This window comes from Sander vitreus, chromosome 12, assembly GCF_031162955.1.
Source record: "Sander vitreus isolate 19-12246 chromosome 12, sanVit1, whole genome shotgun sequence".
In the NCBI taxonomy this organism is placed as follows: Eukaryota; Metazoa; Chordata; class Actinopteri; order Perciformes; family Percidae; genus Sander; species Sander vitreus.
The window spans coordinates 29,637,711-29,663,388 of NC_135866.1; the positions used below are offsets into that span (position 1 = coordinate 29,637,711).

General features: G+C 43.0%; 1 protein-coding gene across 1 annotated transcript in view; it reads right to left on the minus strand.

Annotated features, from left to right (window-relative positions):
- kcnq3 (potassium voltage-gated channel, KQT-like subfamily, member 3) overlaps window positions 1–25,678 on the minus strand; it is a 138,982-nt gene that overhangs the window by 14,683 nt on the left and 98,621 nt on the right. Inside the window, exons 2-9 of the mRNA XM_078263769.1 lie at window positions 11,953–12,043; window positions 11,618–11,744; window positions 10,464–10,636; window positions 8,903–9,076; window positions 6,305–6,415; window positions 5,194–5,289; window positions 4,309–4,403; window positions 3,371–3,397 (exon numbers count right to left, since the gene is read on the minus strand). Coding sequence (XP_078119895.1) covers window positions 3,371–3,397; window positions 4,309–4,403; window positions 5,194–5,289; window positions 6,305–6,415; window positions 8,903–9,076; window positions 10,464–10,636; window positions 11,618–11,744; window positions 11,953–12,043 — 894 coding nt within the window. The remainder of the gene's footprint in view (window positions 1–3,370; window positions 3,398–4,308; window positions 4,404–5,193; window positions 5,290–6,304; window positions 6,416–8,902; window positions 9,077–10,463; window positions 10,637–11,617; window positions 11,745–11,952; window positions 12,044–25,678) is intronic.

Consider the following 25,678-nt stretch of genomic DNA (forward strand, 5'->3'; position numbering starts at 1 on the left):
GGGTGAATTTTGCCATTGGTGGGTGAAATCAACCTGCCATGTTGGCTTAAATGATAATTAAGTGATTCATTAGTTGTTTTTCCATTGTTGCTCTTTTACATTTCAACCCAGTCTGCCATTTCACTTGGATTTGAGTTTAAAAAAAATGTGTAAAGAGGCTGGCTGAAACAAGCGACCAACAACAAGATGAGAATGAGTCAAAGAAAAGTAAAAGAAGATGTTTTAATACCAAGTGGACAGTTAGGGACAAAGGCAAAGTTTCTGAGTAGCTGATTCACAGTACGAAAAAAAGTACTGCTGTTGTGTGTTTGGGTCAGAGAACGAGAAGTTGAATCCTTTTGTAATCAGGACTAAAAACGTAAAATTAGAAGAAACTAAGCACCACAAATCATCAAAAGTTGGCTAATAAAAAGCCTTTGAAAGAGCCACAGTGGCTGGTGGCCAAAAAGGTTAACTTCAGGCCCTGATTAAGATCACTTTTTTAGGTCATTTGGGTGAACTACCCCTTTAATTTCTCCTACAAAACAAACACTATTACCTAAGTGTTTGAGTGAACTGAACCCCCCCCTCCCCCTTCTCTATCAGCCGGTGTATCAGGGCTCCTGTTGTTGCTGATCTGTAGCTTTTAGCAGCCGTAACTTAATCCAGCTTGTTAAACATGGCGGCTCAGCGGAGGCCAAGAGGCGTCGGTGCAGAACACTCCGATGTAATGAGCCTACGTTAGGACTGGGAGAGTCCAACAGCCCGACACGGAGGGGGGAGGCAGAGAGAGGCTGGGTTTAAAGTTCCTCTGGAGAAAAAAAACAAATGAAGCTCAGCGCAAATTCTTTCAGGAAGACTTCTAAATTACTTCAACCACCACTATCTCTCCCTAAACTTTCAGCTGTTAAGAGGCGTTCACTCTTCAGTAAACCAACCAGAATTGGCCACGAAATTCATGATCCAATCACAGCATGACATCCTGCTTTAAATGTCTTCTCTCCTTGCTATCAGCTGTCTTTTCAGGCAAGCGTGCAACCCTCCTCCTCCCCTTCCACCTCCGGGCGTCGTCAACCACTGCAACCTGAGTCCCTTTCCGGCAGACAGGTCCTTCGTTCGGTCTCCGGGTTCCCTCTCCACCATCACCAGTGTCTAGGCTCCATCGGGGGGGAATATGTCTTGCTTCTATACCCCTTTAAATATTTTTAATGATGTAGTCTAATCCCCAAAGACTCTGTACATTTTATATTATGCTTATGTACAATAAATCTTTGCATAGCTGCAATGACGTCTCTCCTGATTGAATTGCTTACTGTGTGAAATATGTGGAGTCCGGGGTGTAGCCATAATTTCTGAAGTGAGGGGGACAGATTGTTCAGGAGGAGGATTTTAATTGAGGAGCAGTTAACCATAGTCCTCATAAATCGACCGAAGTTTAAAACACAAAGTTCAAGTTCAAGTTACTTTATTGTCCCCCAATGGGGCAATTTGTTGTGCAGCAGATAGTATGGTACAAATCACACACAATACAAAAACAATACAAAACAGTAAACTATCAATAAATAGTAAGTCAATAAGTTATCTATGGTTCTTAATAGAATTAAGAAGTAGAACGGCTGCAGGAACAAATGAGTGTTCTGTTGGTTCTGAGTTTTGGGAGTTTAAAGTGTGATCCAGATGGCAGCATCAGAAATTCAGCCTGTAAGGGATGATAGAAGATAGAGGAAGGTCCTCAGTACTGAACTAAAACCCTGCCCACTTTTTAGCAGTCCAATCAAATGCGACGTGTTTGATGTATCGCTCAAAACGTCCGTTTCACTAGGAAATACAGACTGATCTCATGAAGTGGCGTATGTATGACACGCCAATCCGTATGCCATTCTGGCGTGTTATCAAGACGCATAATCGCTTTGTAGCGTGTTTATCAACGCCGTTTGGCCTCCATTGACTTACATTACATTACCTTGCGTGTCAATTTACGCCGTAGCGAGTAGTATGGAAGGCCGTAAATCTGCGTAGGGAGGTTGGTTGGGGGGGTGGATGGGTCAAACAACACAGGACTTTAACCCAGGAGAACGGGAACATGTCCCGCGTGTCACGTTTCCTAAACCCAACTGTCCCGTTCTTCTTTTACTAAACCCAGCGTGCCGTTGTTGTCCCGCGTCCCGTTGTTGTTTTCCTAAACCTAACCCGTCCTGTACACGCGGATAGCTCCGAATGCAACGTCCCGTTCTTTGGCGTAAACATACACGCGGATAGCTCAAAATGCGTACAGATAATGTGGTGTGTATGTTGTGAAATCATGATATCACGTTGGGAAATATGTCACAGGCGCTAAAGGCGCTCCAACGTCCATTTCATGAGGCCTTTAACTGTACACTACAGTTATGTACAGAGTTTCTGCAGGTTTCAACAAGTCAAATTTAAGACTTTTTAAGAACCTTTAAGAATGGAATTTAAGACCTATTGGATATGACAACATAAAAGTATGAAATGCAGAGTCACAAAAGTACTTGCAAAGTAAATACAATTACTAAAATTGAAAAAAAGCGACAGATTAAAAATTGTTCTGTACATACACAGCGAATATATTATTTATAATATTATATATTTCGGACGAGCGAAAGAACTTCAACACCACGGATTTAAAAAAAAAAACACATTTCAATGAGCATTAGAGGCGTTACATGGATGTAGGAAAATGTAAGACCCGTTTAAAATTATTTAAAGAATTAAAGAGTTTTTAAGGCTTAAAATTTAGATTTTTGAAATTTTAGAGGTTTTTTTACTTTTTAAGACTCCGCGGAAACCCTGTATATAGTTACACTGATGTCTGTGGTCACCAGAAATAACTGTGTATTGATTACTGCGCTGCACTTATGACATTTCAGCAGCTAATGAAGACAAAATACCTTTCCTCCACAAATGAGGGAGATTTTTCAGGACATGTTTTGCTGCAGAGACTTGTTAATATCCCTCCGCGCGATGGAGAAAATCAAACCCAAAGACCCCATCTGGGGCCCTAATTACCCGATCAAAACTGTCATTCATAATTGAAACATAACTAATGGACCCACTAATAGGTTTCTAAAAAAAAAAAATCTCTCCGCCTAAATGTTGTCAAAGTAGCTGATGTGGAAGGCAGCACTATTAAAGAGCGGGCACGAGCCGAGGTTTTATATATCACCATTCCCATATTTACCGCATTAGTGGAGAGATTTATTCGACTTATGAATTAATATATGAGGCTATTTTGAAAGCAGACGGGTGGGGGGGGGGGACACCTTCATTAGTCTTTCCCGGCTAATTAAAGCGCCATCAGAAAGACTCTGGGCAGCAGCTCTGTGTGATTTACAGTACCCCCGCTGGAGATCAAACAGCAGTGACCTACCTCGCCATGGCCTCCAAGTGCTCCTTCCTACGGATGGAGAGAAAACAAAGTGCCAAAGTTATCAACTGAACACACAGTAGCACTTAATCTTTCAACAGTCTCTATAAGTCAGAAGACACGTATGCTTTATGTGCAGGAAGTTGTCATTCACGCTTTAAATGAGCCCTTTTATGTCTTTGAGGTTCAATAAGGTACATGATCCATTCAGTACTTTTGTCTAAATATATTTATATTACATATATTTATTTCTTTAAATTTAACCCCTTGGTCTGTAGAGCAAGGTCTTAAGTAATATTTTAAAAGATCTTTGAACAAAGTGACAATGAAAGAGTTTCCAATCAATCAATGTCAGTCACTTCTCTGTAGTCTGGATCAACGGAAGTACATTTCCAGGATAAAGCCGTTCTCAAACTCCCTTCGCTACGGGAAACAACAACAAACTTCGAGCGAGCAAGTGAAATGCTGAAAATGTCAAGTTTTGAAGAAAATTTGGATGGTGCAACGAGGCAGGCCTGCTTGGTTCTTTCAGGGAATGATTGTAAAGATTTACAAAGAATATGTTTATGGCATTTACTCTCTAACGGGAGCCTATGTTCCCACATTTCTAAGATTTTTAGAAATAGGGCCTAATTAATTTTCAGAGAAAAAAGAATCTTAGAAATGTGGGAACATTGGGCTGTGGGAACATTGGGCTGTGGGAACATAGGTCTGTGGGAACATAGGTCTGTGGGACCATTAAGCTGTGGGAACATAGGGCTGACCCCTTCTCTAACTGGGACATTTTGGGACCGATTGGCGGGATTGCTATTCCCCGTTTTTTCCTAGATTTGGAAATTCCATGACGTTTCCAGGTTTTCCATGACCGTGGGAACCCTGATGGAGGACTATGAAAGAGGAACATGCCATGTCAATTTAATGTTTTGTTTGCTGTTACTTACCTGAAACAGGGAAGAGAGATGATAGTTTCATAAAATCTCCACGTGGCTATAAGGTCTTCCCTGATTGGATTGGTTGAATAATATCTCCAGGCAGACTTGAGATAAGAAGACAAAACAGCAAATAGTCTCACAATTAAAACAGTTGAATGCAGGGGCGTAGCACAAAATTCTGGATGCTGTCTATGGGCCCCTCCCCTGCATCCACAGCTATTCATTCTAGCATCTTTTTGGGCCCTCCTCACATGAGGGCCCTGGGTACTCAGTCCCCTTTTTCCCCCCAGTCCGACGCCCCTGGTTGAATGGACACTTTGCTTTTTACCCTTTGAACTCTGCAATAGAAATGGTTCGCCAGTTTGTCATTTCTTGGAGTATCTTCAAATGCTTTTAATTCCTAAAATTAGTACAAGCTAAGCTAAAAGGTTCTCTAAGTCAATAAACTGTAATTATTAATACAAGTATTGAAATTGATATGTGTTTCCATCAGAGATATATTCGATCCAAAAGATTTCTAAATGTAGAAACATAAACAAAATATTTCTTAACGTTTTAGATATAGTTTAAAGGTGTTTGATAGTTTCATCTGCAATAGAAATGGTGTCACGCCGTGTTGCACCGTAGGTCCTGTAACGTGATGACGTCATCATGAGTGTCCAACGTGACAATGCGAAAGACATAAGCCTCAGCTTTCTGCTGCAGAAAGAATGAACGCTCTGGCTGTTAAGGTTTTTATTTTAGATCGATTTAAACAGTATCATGTTAGCAACAATTTCTCACAACGGTCCGTTCCCGAGGGGTTAAATTGTAGGATTCAGTCAGAGCTACATAAACAGCTGCACCCTGGATCATGAGAGAAGTGAGAAGGTTGCTGATGACGTCGCGTCTCACCTGGATGAGCCCGGCGGCAGGATGTCTGCGCTTCTCAAAGTGCTTCTGTCTGTGCTGCTCCTGGACCTTGAGAGCCAAGCCTGAGCCCAGAATCCCCTGCAGCCACAAAACACACAGTCAACAACACGGCCACATTTGGAGCTGACTGTGTACTGTGCATGTAATATCACGAGAGATAATAATAATAACAATAATACCTTTATTTAAAAGCGCTTTTCAACAAGTTACAAAGTGCTTTAGATCAGTTAAAAGCAACAACAAATACAACAGAAATGACAGATAATAAACAAACAACAATAAAATCAATAAAAAGCAAGTCTAAAGTAGTGAGTTTTTAGATGAGACTTAAAAGAAGACAATGTGTTGGCTTCCCTGATCCCCTCCAGTAGGTCGTTCCACAACGGGGGGGTCCGAGCAGAAAAGGCCCGATCCCCTTTAGTTTTCAGTTTTGACCAGGGAATGACCAAGAGTGACCTACCAGAGGATCTCAGGTTACGTTTTGGCTCCTATGGGGTAAGAAGTTCAGCTGGTTATCCTACACAGTTCATTTAAATATTATCTTAACATTTTGGATGCTGCGGACACAATCATCTAAAGGGGGTGTCAGTTCTCCGCTGTAAAGGGCAAAAGACACTACTAGCTTTTATTTTATGGATGTCATTTGATGCTCCAAGCACACATTGGATTGGTTCTGTACAAACAGAAGCAGTAGTCAAATAATAGAAAACTGGTGCAGGTGTGTTGGCTTACATAGAAATTTCCTTGGATTGTGGTGGCACCCGGATCGGGGCTGCACCCGCTGCAGTGGTCCTAACATAACTTACATAATAAGTTACATAATAAAACATACTTATTTGAACCCAAACCACGATCTTTTCCAAAACCTAACCAAGTAGTTTTGTTGCCTGAACAAGTTCTCCACTGCAGGGGCTTGAAGAGACACACTGATCGCTTGTGTTGCTAGACATTCATAGGATAACACACGATATCATACGAACCGTTGTATGAGGACACATTGCTGCAGTTAACCATCATCAGCGGCGTGAGTTAAATGTATTCAGAATTCAGTGCTGCTGCAATTAATATATACAATACAGGAGAGTGTACCCACTGCAGGCAAAGCGAAGAAGGACACTCCGATCAGAGCAAAAGTGCCGGCTAACAGTCTCCCAGCCCAGGTCTTTGGGGTTTTGTCCCCGTAACCGATGGTGGTCAGCGTGATCTGCAAAAGAGACAAAAGAAGATTTAACATTTTCAAAGTTACTTTCAAATGTCTGAGTCATGGATGTATAACAACAACTGGATACAGTGTTGCTCACTGGTGCATGAAGCCATCATGGAGCCAAAAACGGAAGAGAGAGGGGGAATGACCGCAAGTCAGAGGTGAACCCAGGCCTGCTGCGTCGAGGAGTAAACCTCTATATATGAGCGCCTGCTCTACCAACTGAGCTATCCGGGCGCCCGAATGGTCGCCACTTCTTCCACACTGTGCAGCCTGTGAAGCAGGCTACTTCCTGTTTACCGCCCCGCTAACTTGAATGGAGATTTAAATGATTTATTTGTGCGGCTCTTCTAGACTTTCCAAATGGATAAAATTTTGATAGTGACACAAGTCGTTTCGCGGAGGTTGTGACACTCAAAAAGATGTCCCACTGATTTACAGACATGTCTTTCGCCATGTAAGTCTGTGGGGAAAAGTCTTTTTGGGCCAGAGGGCATCATGTGACGGTCACAGACATAGTGACTAACACATAGTCACGTTACGCTTCCAACATATTGAGGAACAATAGTGCGATATTGTTAAACTTAAATTTCTGACTTCATTTCTGAGTATTCATTGGCGTTTGGCCAAAGCCTGGCACAGTTTCTGGGGGCCTGGTCTGAGTTGACAAGGTCTTGAGGGATTTGACTATGAAGTGCGACAGGAGACATTTGTAACAGCCGTAACACAGATTAATGGCATTGGAAGAGTCTCAGTGTCCTCCTCTGCAGAAATATACAGTAGTTCTGTTGAGAAACTCGGCTGGGAGCCCTGCTCCGCTCTGTGAACTCTGTGTCGATCCACTAAAAAGGCAGTGCAGTGGTTCAAAAGGTCACAACATCGTCAGGAACATGCAGCTGTGGATGATTGAGTGTCTTGCTCAAGGACACTTCAGCTGGGCAGATGCTTGCTGTCATAGAACTTGAACTCTGGCCTCCCAGTTGAAGGGCGGTCTCCTTAATGAGGCTGGAAAAACTGCAGTGTACCTCCATGACTGGATGCATTCATTAGAGCATGAAGCTCTGCCAACACTGGGCGATTCCACAACAGGCTACCGGCTCACTATCAGCTTTATTTCTTTGTCTTTCAGATTGGATTCTCCGACAAAATATCACGTTGTTCAGCCGCAGTCTTTGCATACGAGCTTCCCAACAACACAACACAAACGCAGACTATTACTAGCGGAAAACTGATAATGGGTTTGACAATTTGGCTGAGTGCATTCTGTCCACCCAGCTACAGCCAGGATGCTGCTGATGGCTAATTTGGTCATTTGAATTTAGAAAAAAACTGATTCTTTTTGCGCCATTTACGCCCACGTTTTTTTTCAGAAAGATCGGATGAATTTAGTTTTTTCATAATCCAGGATCAGACACAAGATAACTGCGGTGTTGGGAACATAGGAGGAGGAGACCTAATAAGACTGCTCGGGGTTCAGTGGGACAAGTCACACTGTTCGACAAATCATAGCTCGTGGTCTTCCATGACATTCATATCATTACGGTTTTAAAGTACAATAATCATAACATTTTCATGAAATCAGACCCTTTCTTTTTGATAAGATTTATGGTCGGCATGTTTCCTGCAATTTAATGTACATTATTTACATGCAGGGGCGGCTGTGGCTCAGGTGGTAGAGCGGTTGCCTACCAATCTGAAGGTTGGTGGTTTGATCCCTGTCCCGGCAGTCCCATATCGAAGAGTCCTTGGGCGCTGAAGGACTCTTAACGGACTTAAGACACTGAACACCGAATTGCTCCCGATGCTGCGCCATCGGACGGTATATGTGTGTGAATATTTATCTGATGAGCAGGTGGCACCTTGTATGGCAGCCTCGGCCACAGTGTGTGAATGTGTGTGAATGGTGAAGCTCGATGGTGTTTTAAGCCCCCAACGTCGACTTCAAGGCAGCGCTGCGACCGTCGACTTCAAGGCACCTAACCCTAACCATTGCCTAATCCTAGTGCCTTCCAGGCAACGCTGCCTGGAAGACGACGTTCGGGGCTTAAAACACCAAACACCAATGGTGAATGGTTCCTGAACTATGTAAAAGCACTTTGAGTAGCCGTAAAGACAAGAAAAGCACTATATAAATACAGTCCATTTACATGCAGGCATCAGCTTTAAAGATAGTAGCGTCTTAGCGTGAGGTGTGTTCTTTAACGTCTTTATCGTCGCAGGCCACTTCAGTTTTTCCCGGGGCTGCCCATATTCAAAATGAATGGGAAGACTTGTGTTTTCGCCAGACCGCCTGAGGACCGCCTGAGTGTGTGTGAACTCAGCCTTAAGGATTAGGTTTAAGGACTGTTGTCAGGAAAGACTTTAAGCTATATTTACAGAGAAAAAGAAGGATTTATTATGAAAATAGTGTTTGTTTTTTTGCCTGTGTCCTTCTGAAAACTGGATTAAAAGGTAGCGTTGTACAGAAACGTGATGTAATCTACGTACCAGCCCCCACCACAGTGCATCGGCGTAGGTGTCGAAGTCCTGCGGTGTGGGCTGAGCGGTGGGGTTGTCGTGGTTGGACACGTCCATGGAGACGTCATCCTTCTCCACAAGGTAGACCAGGAAAGACGCCAGGATCAGAGACAGGAAGCCGATGTACCAGGCTGTAATCAGCTCCTGCACAAACACACACATGATTACACAATAAACTGTCTTCACACAGATATAACAGGTTTTATAGTCTATATCCACGACGTTGGATTTTCTGGGATTGTTCAGGTGCTACTGGAAATTGTACCGTATGTCACTCTTTTCGGATGTCCGTCCCCTCCCTCCTTTGTGTTGGCGTTCTAACCTCCGGTGGATTTCTGAGGACTATGGTTAACTGCTCCTCAGATCTCTGCAGGGTAAATCCAGACAGCTAGCTAGACTATCTGTCCAATCTGAGTTTTCTGTTGCACGAAAATAGATAAAGTGCCAGTGCTGAAGGGCCCCCTACAACTCAGTGCAGTCAAGAGTAGTAGTAGACATGCTACAAACAGTAGCCGTGTTTCCATCAACATATTTTAATGCACATTTTGAAGTATCGCAAAAAGTTGACGGTAACGGCAAAATTCTAAAAAACTTTCCCAAATTGGCAAATACGTTTTTACGCTCGCTTGAGGTGGTTTTTTGCCTTTTTCGACAAAAGAGTTAATGCTCAAAATGGGAGATGGAAACAGCTTTGCTGATTAAGTTGTGACATAGCGAACATGTAACTCACATGACTATAGTCCCGATATCCATCGGACGGGGGAAGGATCGAGATACGGGTCCCATCCAGTGCCCCGTACACTTGTGGCACAAAAGTGCGTAGTGGAGTTGCGGGGCTCTATAGCCTGTGCCTCAGTCACGTCGGGTATATTGATGAATTGGTTCAACAGCTTGAATGGTATGGCCCTGCACACCGCGTTTACACAGCGTTGTCTCGCTGACACCAAATGTCTCTTCAACCACCCTGTATTCTGCACAGGTGGCCAACTTGTCCAAAGCTCCCTCTCTCCATTTAAGAACTAAGCTTCTAAACTCTTTGATTTAGCAAGCCGGTTTGCAATATACAACCATGCAAACGTCAACTTTATAGTTGGTTGCTTGGTTTATTCGCTCTAAACCAGTTGATGGAAACACTTCTAATTCACATTTTCTTTTTTTCTTCTTTTTTGCAACATTTTAAAAGTTCGCTTACCCCTTGTGTTGTCTTCCCGTCAACCGTAAACTTTTTATTTTTCTGGGTCAAACATTTTTATTTTTTGGCCGTCTTTTTCGACACTTTTAACGTTCTTTTATCAATATTCTTTCAAATGCTATAAAATTGAATAAAACACCCAAATTCAATGAAAGTAGTGAACTGATCATTTATTTTACTATTGACAATTTTGATGAAAGAAAACCCAAATTTCTGATGTAGAAACCTTTTGAAAATGGGTCAACTTTGACCCGAGGACAACAGGACGGATAACATTTGCCTGACAATTAGATGGAAAACCTGGTTATTGGTACCAAAACGAGTCGTGTCTGTTCCTACCTTACTGTGAGCGTAGATGGCCGACCCCAGCAGTTTCCAGGTGCCCCCCCTCCGGTCCATGCGCAGCATCCGCAGGATCTGCAGGAAGCGCAGGCTGCGCAGGGACGTGGCCAACACGTTGCCCTGGTTACGCACCGCCACCACCGGCACTGAGGCAATCAGCACGAAGATGTCTGAGACAGAAGAGGATTCTCTCTGTGAGCCCTTTTATCAAACCAATAATGAGTCTGACCCGACAAAGTTATTAAGGCTTCTTTGTGGAACGATGAATGTTTTTTTTTAGAGCTGTGGAATTAGCTCCATATAAGAGCTGATTGAACCTAAAAGACGTTGTTAAAATGCTGTTAATAAGATTTAGTTGGAACACATAGGAAGCACGTTAATGGATATTTTCATCCAGTGCTTCATAGTGGCGTAACGTCACTTTTTGTCCTTTCTTTTTTTATAACAGAATATCTGAAATGTAGCGGAGTAGAAGTAGAAAGTGACACAAAAAGAAAAGACTCAAAGTACAATAACCTCAACATTTGGACTTAAGAATAGTACTGGAGTAAATGTACAGTGGCTTGCATAAGTTTACACACTCATGCTAAAGTTGACTAAAAAGATGAATAAAAAAAATCATCTTTAGGAAATTGATCTTAATGCCTTAATTTTAAAAAAAATGAGGAAAAATCCAACCTTTAAGGACACCAATTTTCTTTGTGAATGAATAATGTATCGTAAATAAATAAAGTGTTCTTCCTTAAAATACAGGGGGCATAAGTAAGTACACCTCTATGTTAAATTCCCATAGAGGCAGGCAGACTTTTATTTTGAAAGGCCAGTTATTTCATGGATCCAGGATACTATGCATCCTGATAAAGGTCCCTTGGCCCCCCCATCATCACATCCCCTTCACCATACCTAGAGATTGGCATGGTTGTATTTCAGTTAGCCTAATAGCTGGTTTGATTTGCATTAAGAGATGATTTTATGGAAAGTACCCCATGTACTCCATCTATTTCCAAAAGATGGATTTTTATTCCTCTTTTTAGTCAACTTTAGCATGGGTTCCTAAACTTATGCAAGCCACTGTACTTAGTTACATTCCACCACTGGCTGCAGCCCTATAAATGTCACTCTCTTATTTTTCCATGATTCCCGCTCCTTACCTAGAATACAGAGCGGTTTGCGAGCGAACTTGAGCCTCCCCCTCCATCCTTTGTAGCGACAGCAGCATCCCGCTGCCCAGACCCTCAGTGCAAACTCTGCTCCGAATATAAAGATGGCGAAGGTTTCCTGTACGGGGGAAACCCCCCCAAAAAAAGGAAAAAACAGTCGCTGTTCGGTTACGTCATAAATCACAGTGTAGAACGTTTTTTATTTTATTTCTGCTCTGTTCTACTGTATACCAGCATTTCAAATGTAACATAAGTCCTGTACAAGTCCACAACAAAAACAGCCTGAAAGGTTGGAACACAGAAGCGAAGGAATCCCGTCCTCTCACCAGTATGACCAGCCAGTGTGCAGACACCTTCTCGTGTTCCTTGAATGTCGTCAGAATGGCCAGAATCAAACATCCCAGAACAATTAAAAACCTGCAGAGACACAGAACAACAACAGGTCAGTACATACAGCAGGGGCAGTGGTGTAGTCCACGTGATACGCAGGTATACGCAGTATACCCACTAAGAAAGCTCCGGGATTTCCATATACCCACTTAAAAATGCTCGATGACACACAACAACATACTTTCCATTACAATTTTGATATATTTTTAATTGTCATCTGTGATTTTCTTCTTCACATAATAATAAATAAAAGGTATTTCTAAATAAAGTCTTTGACGCTGAAAATTTCATGGGGGAGAACACCCAGACCTCCCACTATGATATGCCCCCCATATATATATATATATATATACATACATACACAGTACAGTATACCCTCTACAATACATTAGACTACACCACTGAGCAGGGGGATGAACACATGAACACAGTGTGTTGAAGGCAGGGTCTTAATGTCGCCACTAGAGGGAGCTACATCTCTACTGTTCACTTTCATAATCAGCTGCAGCACAACAACAACAGTCACACGTATCCTATAAAGCAGGGGCGTCAAACTCAGTTTCACTAAGGGTCACACTGGAAAATAAGAATCATATCCAGGGCCAGACATGTAGAGTTTGTTTAGCTACTGGATGCCTAAAATCTTTGCACTACCACCACTGCACACACTCTACCATAGCACCTTATCATGGTCACTGCATCACATGGTCAGTCCATACCAGACCTTTGTAATCACTTCACAAATTGTTAACTCTTTACATTTCTGTGAGTGATTTGTATGTATGTGAGATATATGTGTGTATGTGTATTTGTTGTATTATGGTTGTCTAAGCTACTGGATGCCTAAAATGTCCCTCGGGATGAATAATGTATCTATCTAGATGCTTTTATTTCATCGAAAAAGTAAAATATCTTTGACTGTCTTACTGTATGTCGCATTTGTTTCATTTTTTGTAGCTTTTTTTCCAACATTTTTGTGGCTTTTGCCATCTTTTTTTGTTGCTTTTTTCAACTTTTGTCACATTGTTGTCAACATCATGCCCCCAAAAAGTCAGCAAAAAAGTTCCTTAGCCATCATAGAATTTAGCAAATCAAACAAAACTGTTTCCCGCCTTTTTGGGTTTGGCGCACAACTAGACTTGGCAAAATTTGCGGGACGGATCCAAATCTACGAGGGGCCGGATTCGGCCCGCGGGGCCTTGACTTTGACACGTGTGACGTAAAGCCTTCCCTCTCTGCTGGGAAAAATCTGTTTTTGAAAGAGCGATTGCATCATCCTTTTCTTACACGTTGCTACTACGTGTCAGCCGTTTTGTCAAACAGCTATTTGGGTCTTTGAAACCAACAGAGGAGAGTTTTTGCTCCGTTTATAAAGTGTTTTGAAATCAGAGTTCTTCTACACAGCGTAGGGAATCAATCATTAATTTATTATGAGTTGTGTTTGGTTCTGTGGAGGACTTCACAGTGTCAACTTAAAATAAATCCTATAACCCATTTATCAGATTTCACTGGGCAGTTATCCAGGCCTGTGGCTGTGATGGTCTCACTGGGCAAATGTGCTACACAGGAGGCAGGTCAGAGGATCCAGATTTCAGCCAAATGAACCAAGTTTGTTAATACATTCACTTGTCACGGTTTGCAAAGGACCCAAATGCAGAGTGTGCACGTTACCGAGTAACGTGCACACTCGCCTACTTATGGTGCGTTCAAATCAACTCAGACGTGTTGTGAGTTTGGGGGACAGAGGGCACCGTCATGGAAAGTGCGGGGGACACCTAGCCTGGAAATCCAGACCCAAATCTGAAAGATTAAGGGTCTGGCACTGAGTAATGAAAATGGCCCAACTCGAGGGGCGGCACCAAGCATGCATTTGAGAATCTCACTGCATGCGATTGGATAACACTACGACCAATCACAACAATACACGGGGTGACGTATCCTGAGCCCCATACGCTTAGCTACCATAGGAGCTAACTGGTAGATTAAACTCTTAGCTACCAGAGGAGCTAACTGGTAGATTAAACTCTTAGCTAGCTCGGCTACAAGGGCATAGTTAATGAGCATCATTGTGTGTGTGTGTGTGTGTGTGTGTGTGTGTCAGTGCATGTGTGTGTGTCCTGTGTGGTGTATGTATCAGTGTGTGTGTGTGTGTGTGTGTTCTTGTTTAACTATATTCATGGGGTTCAAAAACCAGGAGTCCAGTATACTTGTGGGGCCAAAATGCTGGACCCCACAACTTTAAAGGTCTGTTTGAGGGTTAAGACTTGGTTTTAGGATTAGGGTTAGAATGAGGTTCTGGTTAGGGTGAGGGTAAGGGTTAAGGTAAGGGGCTAGAGAATGCATTATGTCAATGTATATATCTATATATATATATATATATATATATATATATATATATATATATCTATAACGTATTCTACTATGCTCCATCAACCCAAATAGTCAGTTTCACACACTTAAATCCTCAATGTTCTAAAGATGAATGAGCTACAAAAGCCCCTTTGTTTTACCCTATAACATCTATATTTAGTCCTTTCAGAGCTGAAATTAATTGGATACACACATACAAATGGCTATTTTAATTTCCGTGTACACTGGAGCACAGCCCAGATAGTCTGGAGTTACCCACCACGAGATACGAAGTGGAAACGGACTAAATAAATTCAACCAGCTGCAGAACCGCACAGCAACACCGCCAATTAATATTGTATGCAGCGCCGCGTGTCCAATATTCTCCCCACCGTTGCCTCTGTGGAAAAATAAGGTTTTTTTTTTTTTTTGTTCTTTTTCAGCTCGTTGGACAGCGACACACTGTTCTAGCTCAGACCTTGGGTGGCTGTTGAATAGTTATGGAACGGTGAACCGTTCAATTTAATTTCATTCAAAATCTTTTATTACTGTGCGTATGTGTGTGTGTGTGTGTGTGTGTGTGTGTGTGTGTGTGTGAGAGAGAGAGAGAGCACGGTGCTGCCCCAAACGAGACACTCTGAACCTGATTTGTGTCTCGTTAAACTTGTGAAGAGACGAGAGAATTGGACTGAAACACAGGGGAGAGAAGGGCTGCAGCCCTGCAGAAAATCACTTCACAATGTCTTCTTTGTTTTGTCGGTTTGAGGCTCGGCGAGCTGTCGGCACCTCACAGACTGCACCGGATGGATTCAGACGGATTAAGAGCTTAAGATTACAGCTCGGTTGGAAACTTATAGTCATATTGTTTAAATCTCCAGTTAGCTTTTAGCACTGACTTAATTTGGGGCCCTATGGAGTCTGTCAACTTCTAGGTCTGAGTCCCGCCCTACGAAGCAGCCCGATTGGTTGGGGTTAGGCCGGTTACACACTCGCTGCTGGCCGTGAGCGTGGCGTTTCTGTTGCGTGTCAGCTGCGTGGCGTTTTCTATGTCTTTACACACCAGAAACGTGTCTGACGCGGCGCTGCTTTTTTTTTTTATTACATTTATATCTGCATTTATATCAAAACCTAGAGACTTTCAAACATCAACATGTCATTTATTAATATGTATTCGTGTCTAAATGACATACAAACATCTTTTCCTATTCTATTTTGCCTGGAAACGCTTCCAACACGCTTGCGTGTCGCGTGAAAAATAGGCGTCAGTCCTATTTCTAGCAGGCACGCGTTTTGCGTGTCGTGCGTGTCACACAGGCAGTGTGTAAGCTCTGACCTGTTAACACGGGAGCTGAAATATAAACGGACACGCCATGCAGCTGACACGCTCACGCCACGTGAGTTAATGTATTAATATTGTCTTCTGCAGGAGCTAATAAATGCTGGGAAAACATTCATTTGAAGTCGTCTCCTTCCATGCCCTACCCACGTCCATGAACACACCTGCTGCCAAAAAGCAATAAAACATTGGAGCATTGATCGCTCTGCTTTAGCCTCGCGCTCTAAAACTGATTTTAAATCATTCATGGCCTGTTGTGTTGCCATTAGGCAATGTTGACATCTCGGAGAAGTTTGTGAAGTGCTGAACAACCATAACAACATGAATATTTTACAGCCTGGAAAGAGTTTTACATAATTCACCAGAAGATAGCTGAGAGCAGCTTGATTGATGCCTGAGCGCGGCAGAGTGGCGGTTCTGTCTGTGATTGTCACTGCCGTCACATTTGAACACACCTCCTGTTTTTTCCTCAAAGTTTTCCAGAGGACAGAGATAATCCTGGAGCGAGCGGAGGGAGGTCGATGTTAACCCGATGCGATTCCAGCAGATACTGATCTGCAAAACAGGCGGCTTCCTGTTCTGCTTCAAATAGTGTGTTCAATAATGCACACGGAGCAATGTCGATGCCCGTCGGACCTGACACACAGAGGGGAGCGGGCGGAAATCAAAGGGCGGAAACAGCAAAAGAAATGTTGAAGGGAAGAAGAAAGGACAGAAGTGTTCAGAAGTGAAAGAAAAAAGGAAATGAAAAACAGGAAAGCCAGAAAAGGAAGAGGGAAGAAAGAAAGAAAGACTTGTTCTTTGGGGCTGGCTAAAACCTCTTTGGAGTGTGCCATATATTCATCTATGCATGAAAAACCCTGGCATTACACACTGCTCCTATAGAGCTCAACAGTACCGCCCACTTTTTTTCACCTCTGTCTCCGGAAGTGTTTTTCCCCATTCAATTGTTCCATTGACGTTTCGAAAATTGCTTATATAGAGTTTTAAGTCTGGAACCGAGCCAACCAGCTACGAGATGAATGGGGAGTATAACACATTTGATTCGGTGCAAAAAAACATTTTGAAAACGGCAAAAAAGCAAAAGGTACAAGACCGTGTACAGAAACTATCGTAGACTTCAATGGTAGCAGCTCGCTCTAGCCGTTCATGGTGTCGCCGGTACGGTAAACGTTTCTATGGTAACAGCGAGTTGGACCAATCAGAGACGTTACTGTTACGCTTAGGATTGTGGGTAGTGTAGTTTTTGTCCATTAAATCGTCGGTAAAACATGTTTTTCTTAAAACAAGGTTGATTTCATACGGACTTCTAGCTTCTACGGGAGCAGAAACCTTCGTTACACAACCACGTAGACATTATGGGATGGTTTAGACATTTTGGGATGGTTTAGACATTATGGGATGGTTTAGACCACATAGCTCGTAGTCAGTCTACCTCGGATGGTTTAGACATTATGGGATGGTTTAGACATGGAATGGTTTAGACATTATGGGATGGTTTAGACATTATGACTGATATTCTAAATCCTTATGGAGAAAATCAATGGGATTTTTACTTCTGGAGTCGGCTGTGGGCTGGACTGTTGAGGTCTGTGGTATGAAACGGTACACACTTCCTGTCTCCTAAATGGGCGTGGCCTTGTTTTAAAGTGCGGATGCATGAAAAGTTGTATTTACATAATGTGTTCATATTCTCTTTTGCTGACAGACATGACGAAAATTAGTTTTGTCTTGAAAAAGGATCGTGCTGTTTTCGGGGTTGCCTTATATTCAGGTCAATACGGTATATTACATTTTTTTTTATGATAAATACCAATATATCAATGATATATGTCCTGTTGTTCCTGAGTCAGCCAGCAGGGTTTTCATTCCGTAACAAAGGAGTAAGTGATGTCCATGAACATGTCCTGAGGTGAACTCCATGCCTCCCACCATCATGAAACACTCCATTACCTGCTGTAGGCCGGATAAATGAAGCATAGAATCCAATCTGTGCTGTGATTGGCAATCAAGAGTTTCTAAGAGAGAAAAAAAAGACAAAGAGAGAGAGAGAGAGAGAGAGAGAGAGAAAGACGCCCATGTCTGGAGAGACATTTTCTTTGTGTGAAGGTAAGAGGCTGCCCTCCACTGAGAAAGAAACCCAGATGTTCACACAAGCATCAATTACGCTGTCACTACCCGACGTGAGTTGAGTGCAGACGTGAGTTGCGCATGCTCAGATGTAAAGGGTTTACAGCATAACGTGTCATACTGAAATTTGTGAAATCCATAAAATGATAAACTTTTCTCATTACAAACAATAACACAAACTGGAAATCACTTCAAAAACGTTTGAGCTATCTATGATTGTTTGGTTGCTAACGTTAGCTCAAAACGCCATTCAAGTGACAGCCTTTGTTGTGTTTGGTTGCTAACTTGTAGCCAGCAGTTCGTTATGTAGGTCCATTTTTACTGTATTGACATTACAGAAGTCTCTCGTTAGCATCTTGTAGGCTACTCGTCGTAAAGTGACGCATGCGCAACTCACATCTGCACTCGACTCACATCGGGTAGTGACAGCGACCTATATTAGTGTTTATAAGGGCGGCGCACTCTAGTGGCCATGGCAATTATGACGCTAGTAGAAGAGGAAGTAAGGTGACGAAGTATAATAATAAGAGCGCCAAATGTCTGCTTACGGAGGTCGGTTGGGGGGGGGGGTGGAAGGGTCAAACTAACACAGGACTTTCAGGAAAGGACAAAGAAAGAAATGTTAAATGTGAATATTGTTCTAGTTTCTTCTCTCCTCTGTCTGACAGTAAACTGAGTATCTCTGAGTTGTGGACATAAGACAATTGAGGACGTCATCTTGGGCTTTGGGAAAACTGATTTTTTCACTATTTTCTTTCATTTGCTAGCTCGAAGTTTGTCGTTTCCCATAGCAAAGTGATTTTGAGAACGGCAACACAAAGAGAGGAAGCAGACAGGAAATGTACTACCGTTAAACCAGACTATGTTACTCTGTGACTGGGACCTTGAAACTAAATCTGTCTAATGTCCCTTCAATCAGCTACACTTGAATCCAGCTGTTGTTGGATGTTTATTTGTTATTAAAGGTCCAATGTGTGGGAATATCTCCCATCTAGCGTTGAGATCATATATCAATCAACTCTCTCGCACCACGCAGTTCAAAGTACGTATTACAGCTACGGTAGCCTTCACGCTTCAAAAAGACGGTCTCTTGCTCTTTTCAATATCCTTTTTCTTTTTCTGGGGGCGAAGAAGAAGAAGACTCCTGTTCCTGAAATTTGGATTTTGAATACGTGTGGTCCTCCATGTTTCCTTCTTCAAACCTGCCGGGGGCCGGGAAGCTACGATACCCATTAGCAGCGTTAGCAGCACCTGTGAGTTTATCATGTGACAGAGAAAACGTGAAAGGTGGAGCAGTATGTCTTACTGGCTAACATATTTCAAGATGGAGCATCAATATGGACCCCAGTTCATGCCAACGCAAATGTAAAATGTCAAGCCAATAGGAATACTTTGAATTGATGGTGGTGGTAAATATTCATGAAAAAGGACAAGCTTGTGAACGGTCAACACAGATTTAGATAATGAACAACTAAAAATGTACACACTGGACCTTTAAAAGGTCACAATGTGTTGGTAATAATGAGAGCAGGCCACCTGTACAGCCTCTCTCTCTCCTTTAATCCCCTTCACTGTATATCCAGCGGCCCCAGTGGAGGCTCGGCCCTGCCGGGCTCCCCCGAGCTGATTTCACCCCTGAGGGTTCCTAACAACGAGATTCAATAAAGAGAGTGCAGACGATGCAATTCTGACAGTTAATTTGCTCGGCGATATGCAAACAGTGGTGGGAAAGGACAGCGAGCAGCACGCCGTTAACGACTGCAGTCCCAAGGACGAGATGAGAGGTGAGGACCTTTATTCAGCCGAGGATCTCTGAGAGGAAGTTTAGCAGCAGCTTCACACCATGATGGCAGCCAGTCTGCAATAAATGTTGACATGAAGCTGACCCGGCCGGGATGTTGGCTAGTTTGACAGCTGCACCTTTTTCTGATTCACTGACGTGTGACGGAGAGTTTTAGAAGTGCAGAAGGAAGTGTAATAACTTTGTAGCTTTTGAATATCTGATTTATGTTGAAGTGCTCATATTATGCTCATTTTCAGGTTCATAATTGTATTTAGAGGTTATATCAGAATAGGTTTACATGGTTTAATTTTCAATAAACACCATATTTGTGTTGTACTGCACATTGTTGCAGCTCCTCTTTTCACCCTGTGTGTTGAGCTCTCTGTTTTAGTTACAGAGTGAGACCTCTCACTGCTGTTCCTTCTTTGTTGGGAGTCGCACATGTGCAGTACCTAGGTAAGGACTACTAGCCAGTCAGAAGCAGAGTATGAGGGCGTGTCCTGACAGTACCTAGGTAAGGACTACTAGCCAATCAGAAGCAGAGTATGAGGGTGTGTCCTGACAGTACCTAGGTAAGGACTACTAGCCAGTCAGAAGCAGAGTATGAGGGCGTGCCCTGACAGTACCTAGGTAAGGACTACTAGCCAGTCAGAAGCAGAGTATGAGGGCGTGCCCTTACAGTAGCTAGGTAAGGACTACTAGCCAGTCAGAAGCAGAGTATGAGGGCGTGCCCTGACAGTACCTAGGTAAGGACTACTAGCCAGTCAGAAGCAGAGTATGAGGGCGTGTCCTGACAGTACCTAGGTAAGGACTACTAGCCAGTCAGAAGCAGAGTATGAGGGCGTGCCCTGACAGTACCTAGGTAAGGACTACTAGCCAGTCAGAAGCAGAGTATGAGGGCGTGTCCTGACAGTACCTAGGTAAGGACTACTAGCCAGTCAGAAGCAGAGTATGAGGGCGTGTCCTGACAGTACCTAGGTAAGGACTACTAGCCAGTCAGAAGCAGAGTATGAGGGCGTGTCCTGACAGTAGCTAGGTAAGGACTACTAGCCAGTCAGAAGCAGAGTATGAGGGCGTGCCCTGACAGTACCTAGGTAAGGACTACTAGCCAGTCAGAAGCAGAGTATGAGGGCGTGCCCTGACAGTACCTAGGTAAGGACTACTAGCCAGTCAGAAGCAGAGTATGAGGGCGTGCCCTGACAGTACCTAGGTAAGGACTACTAGCCAGTCAGAAGCAGAGTATGAGGGCGTGCCCTGACAGTACCTAGGTAAGGACTACTAGCCAGTCAGAAGCAGAGTATGAGGGCGTGCCCTGACAGTAGCTAGGTAAAAGGGTACTAAACAACAGTTGGTGACATTAAAGAACGGCTTGTTTATTGCTAAGGCCATATGGTCAAAATTCAATGATTTAATAATAATGTATAACAATAACTTATTTCACTAGTAAATTGCTGTTGAATGACAAAAACAACAACCAGATGGGAAAAGGACATTTACAATTACTTCAAATGCACCACGAGGCTGTAGTTTACCAGTTTCATTGAACGCACCGTCACACGCACAAGCTGCAGATTGTTACATCCCGGTGTTGAATCCTCTACAGTAAAACACAGTCACACTTTACACCGTTTAGCGTTAGCTGTCAGCATTTTAACCGTGTTTAATCCAGCTACTAGCTAGTGGTAGGCTAACGTTAGCTGCTGTTGAGTATAGTGTTAACTAGCTAGCGGTAGGCTAACGTTAGCTGCTGTCGAGTATAGTGTTAACTAGCTAGCGGTAGGCTAACGTTAGCTGCTGTCGAGTATAGTGTTAACTAGCGTCACGTGTAGCGGTGTTTGTGTTGCCGGTATCGTCTGTTTCAGAGCATCAGAGAGAAGTGCAGACATATCAGTGGCACCAGATTTCGGTAGCCAGGGTACAAGTAAATGTTCCAATAATGATCCAGGCAGAACATTCTCGTCGCCCTCCTTCATTTTACAGTCCAATGGTGCTAGAACGGCTCCGGGTCAAACGTCAATATGGAATGGATTAATCTGCGTTATCTTTTTAACGCGTTATTTTGACAGCCCTAAAAATGACTGATCGGCTCTGCTTTCGCACTGTGTGGCCCATAGAGCGCCAGCTGAGCCGAAAATCTCCTCTCTTCTCTTTTTTTTCTAGTCGTTTTGGTGTCCAAACTTAACTCTCGTTGCCCCAGGACGTTCACTTTTTTGTCGGCTAAATTTAACTGCAACAGCCTCTAAAAGGACAGTAAACTCACGGTGCTCTGTACTCATCTCACAGCCACCTTTTCTCTGCTAAATTTAACTGTAAAGACCACTAAACACATCGGCAGACGGGAGATTTTCAGCTACTTCCGGTTTAGCACTCAGCTAACTTGAATGGGGATTAAATGATTTAATCGTGCGGCTCTTTTTTTAAATTTTCATTTCATGTTTATTTGAATAGGGACAAATGCTATATGACAGACATTTGTACAACACATCTCCAATGTACAGCATCACAGACTTTATAGTTATTGCGATTTTCCAATGCCCATCCTAGAAGGGCTTTTAAAACAACATCAACCTGATCTCACAGAATTCCGTGAAACGAACACGACCCTTTAAGTTAAGGAAGAGGTCATGGGTGGGCTTACGGATCCGTGACACGTGCGAAGAACGTTTGGTTCAGGAAAAGAAGAAAGCAACTTTAGAAAACATGACATGCGGGACACGATCCCCGGTCTCCTGGGTGAAAGTCCTGTGTTTGACCCATCCACCCCCCCCAACCAACCTCCTTATGTGGAATTTCGGCCTTACATACTACTCGCTACAGTAGTCGCTCTTAATGCTACGTCATCTTCTCATTGACGTTGTTTTCCGTGGTGGCCACACGGAATTTTCACACATTCCTTTTGGCCCCCACCACGTAATGCTGTTAACAGTTTAACTGCAGTACTGCGCTGTTAACAGTTAGTAAACTGTTAACAGCAGTAAACATCGCCACATTAAATACATAAATCACATGAACATAAGACTAGACTTTCCAAATGTTATCAAACTGAATGGATCAATTTCTTATAGTGAAACGAGTCATTTCACAGGGGGTTGTGACGCTCAACAAAAGAATTACGTCTCTTTCACCATGTAATTCCATGGGAAAGCCTTTTTTGGGCCAGAGGGCTTCACGTGACAGACCGTTTGGTCTTTCAAAGGTCGGCGCACTCCCTGGTGTTTACTGATGTTTGAACAGCACAAGCCATGTAATTAGTTGAACTAATCTGATTCATTACATGCTGTACAAGAACCCTGTTAGGCTCCTAAAGCACGGGGCCCTGTGTCTCAAAGTCACCTTTTCTCGGCTAAATTTAACTGTAAAGACTGCTAACATGGCTGTCATGTGACCAGCCAGTGGTCGCCGTAGTTTCGTACGATTTCATACAAATTGTTGTGCATACGTTTTCGTACAATATCATACAAACCCGTTCCTCAAGGGGAAACTCAAGGTCCCAGTAGCTTAAAGACATCACACACACACAACATACACATACATCATAAACAGGATGATAAAAAAACAAATCCACATGAATAATATGGACAATAAAAGAAAACCTACTAACTAAAAAATCCACATGAATGTACTGAGGGATGTATAAGCATGAGAGGCCTGCAGTGACAGGGCAGGGACTGACCCTGGGATTCAGTCTGCACGGTGAGGTGCTGTATGAGAGGGGGTGTCATGGTGGTAATGCAAATAGGTCCAATAGTGCAAGGATAAAGTCTAGAGACCAGCATTAAATATAAAAGAATAATGTAGACATAGTAATATAAAAACTATAGCAGTGCAAGGATAACGTTTAAAATAAGGACAGTGTTGCTCCTGTCAATGTTAGAGGACAGCAAACACGGGCTCTTGGTGTGTTTACTGATGTTTGAACAGCACAAGCCATGTAATTAGTGGAACTAATCTGTTTCATTACATGCTGTATGAGAACCCTGTTTGGCTCCTAAAACACGGGGCTTTCGAGCGGCGGAGCCGAGTTCGTGTCCTGGGGGAAATAAAAGACTTTCATGCAGGAAACAGGTGTTAATTACTACTTAAAGGAAGTGATATTTTAACCCAAACCACAATCTTTTTTTCTAACTTTAACTAGTCGTTTTGGGGCCATAACTTATCCGTCGCTGCACGGTGCTCATCTTTTGTCGACTAAACTTAACGGCAACGGCCACTAAAACCACCGGCACATCTCGGTGTCTCAAACAGTGTCTCCTTTAGGATTTTTTTTTTTTTAGCAGTGGGGGCAGGTCTGTCCGAACAACAACCCCCTAAATCTTGCCATGGCGGGCCGCCACTACAAAATCAACATAGAGGAAACACTGTCAAAGTCACCTTTTCCTGGCTAAATTTAAACGTAACTGTCATGTGACCAGCCAGTGGTTGCCGTAGTTTCATAGGATATCATATGAACCCGTTAATGTGAATGTGTTGTTCCTGTCAAGGTTTTTGGACAGCAAACACGGGCTCTTTGTGTGTTTACTGATGTTTCAATAGCACAAACAATATAATTAGTGGAACTAATCTGATTCATTAGAGCCAATTATGGAGCATTTGTTGATTTAGGCGTTCACAGCTGAAAATCCACCTCCGAGAGTTTCCTCAGGAGCTGATGACGAGGTTGTTTTCTCTCCGAAACGTCTACCTGCTGGAGTCTCAGCGGCCGCTGTGACTGTCAAAGCGGAAAGCTTCCCATCCTCGGAACGAGCCAATCAGAACGACTCTCACAGTCCCGTCATGAAGACATCTGCAGCCCCTCATGGGACCAGACTCAGCGGTTGGAAGAGATCAGTGAGGCTCTCTTTTAATCTCTCCTTCTGGGTCTGCTCTATAAAGATTTATGGGAGAGTTTCTGTGATGGGAACAGGGACGTCACTCAGCAGTTTGGTTTAAGTGGCAGATTAAAGTTTTCATGCTGTTCTTGGTTTTTGGTTTCAACAGGGTCATTACATCATCGACAGCAACGTTTGATTTAGTCTCTTTCAGCAATCATTTAAATTAAACATACAAGAATATAGCGGTCCCCCCCCAATACGACCCACAGGAGTGTTTTCCGTCCTCATATCTTAACCAGAGAAGGTAACGGTCAAGATTTTAAACACATCGTTAACGTTGTGAAACAGTCCCAGTTAGCACCTCTCTCTCTCTGTTCTTTCTCTAGCTCGCTCCACCACTTTGTTTTAGCTAACGTTAGCAGCGCTACACATAGCGCTCTAGGATACTGTAGCAGTAGCTGTTATAGCAACAAAAGACGCTATTGGCTTTTTTTTTTTTCACTTCAAAAGCTCCCTAGTCAACTTTTTCTTGTCAAAAAAGACGGCAAGTGTGAACACAGCCTAAAGCGCCTTGGAGGTATTCTGGGAAATGTAGGACATCACAACTCACAGCAGGTACACCAAAAGTATATAAAACAAAAAGCCTTCTGGAAGTTGGATGGATCCCACATTGCTGAGTTGTGACAGCTTCAGTGTATGTGAGGCCTTGTTAAGTAAACTATTTACCTTGATTAAACCAAGCTTTCAGACAGCACGGTGAGATAATGTTGGAAACCTGGTGTCTGCAGCAGATAAAGTGACACAGGTCTGTCAGCAGTTTCCGTCTTTGATTTGAAATAGTTGTGACTTCTCCCCCAGTTTTCTTGACGCCCTTGGTTGCCCTCATCTTTGGGGAGTTAAGGACCAAATCTCAAATCCTGAGTGCTAATTATCTTAGATTTCCTGACCGTATAATTAGGGTCATTCCGAAGGAAATGAGGTTCAGTAACGCCTCTCTGCCCCCTCGGTAATGGACGGGAAAAGATGGGACAGAAGACAAATATGGCTGCCACAGTCACGCTGTAGTTAAATGAATCAAAATGTTTCTGAACTGAAGCAGAACGAGGACACAAAGAATCTGCAGAAAGGGCGGACCAGATCACACGAATGGATTCTGGATTCTCAACCTTTACTTTGATACAAGTTCAAAACTTTTTAAACAGGTAACAACAGCAGTAACATTTAAGAGAAGTAGAGCTTAGTTTCACCGTCAA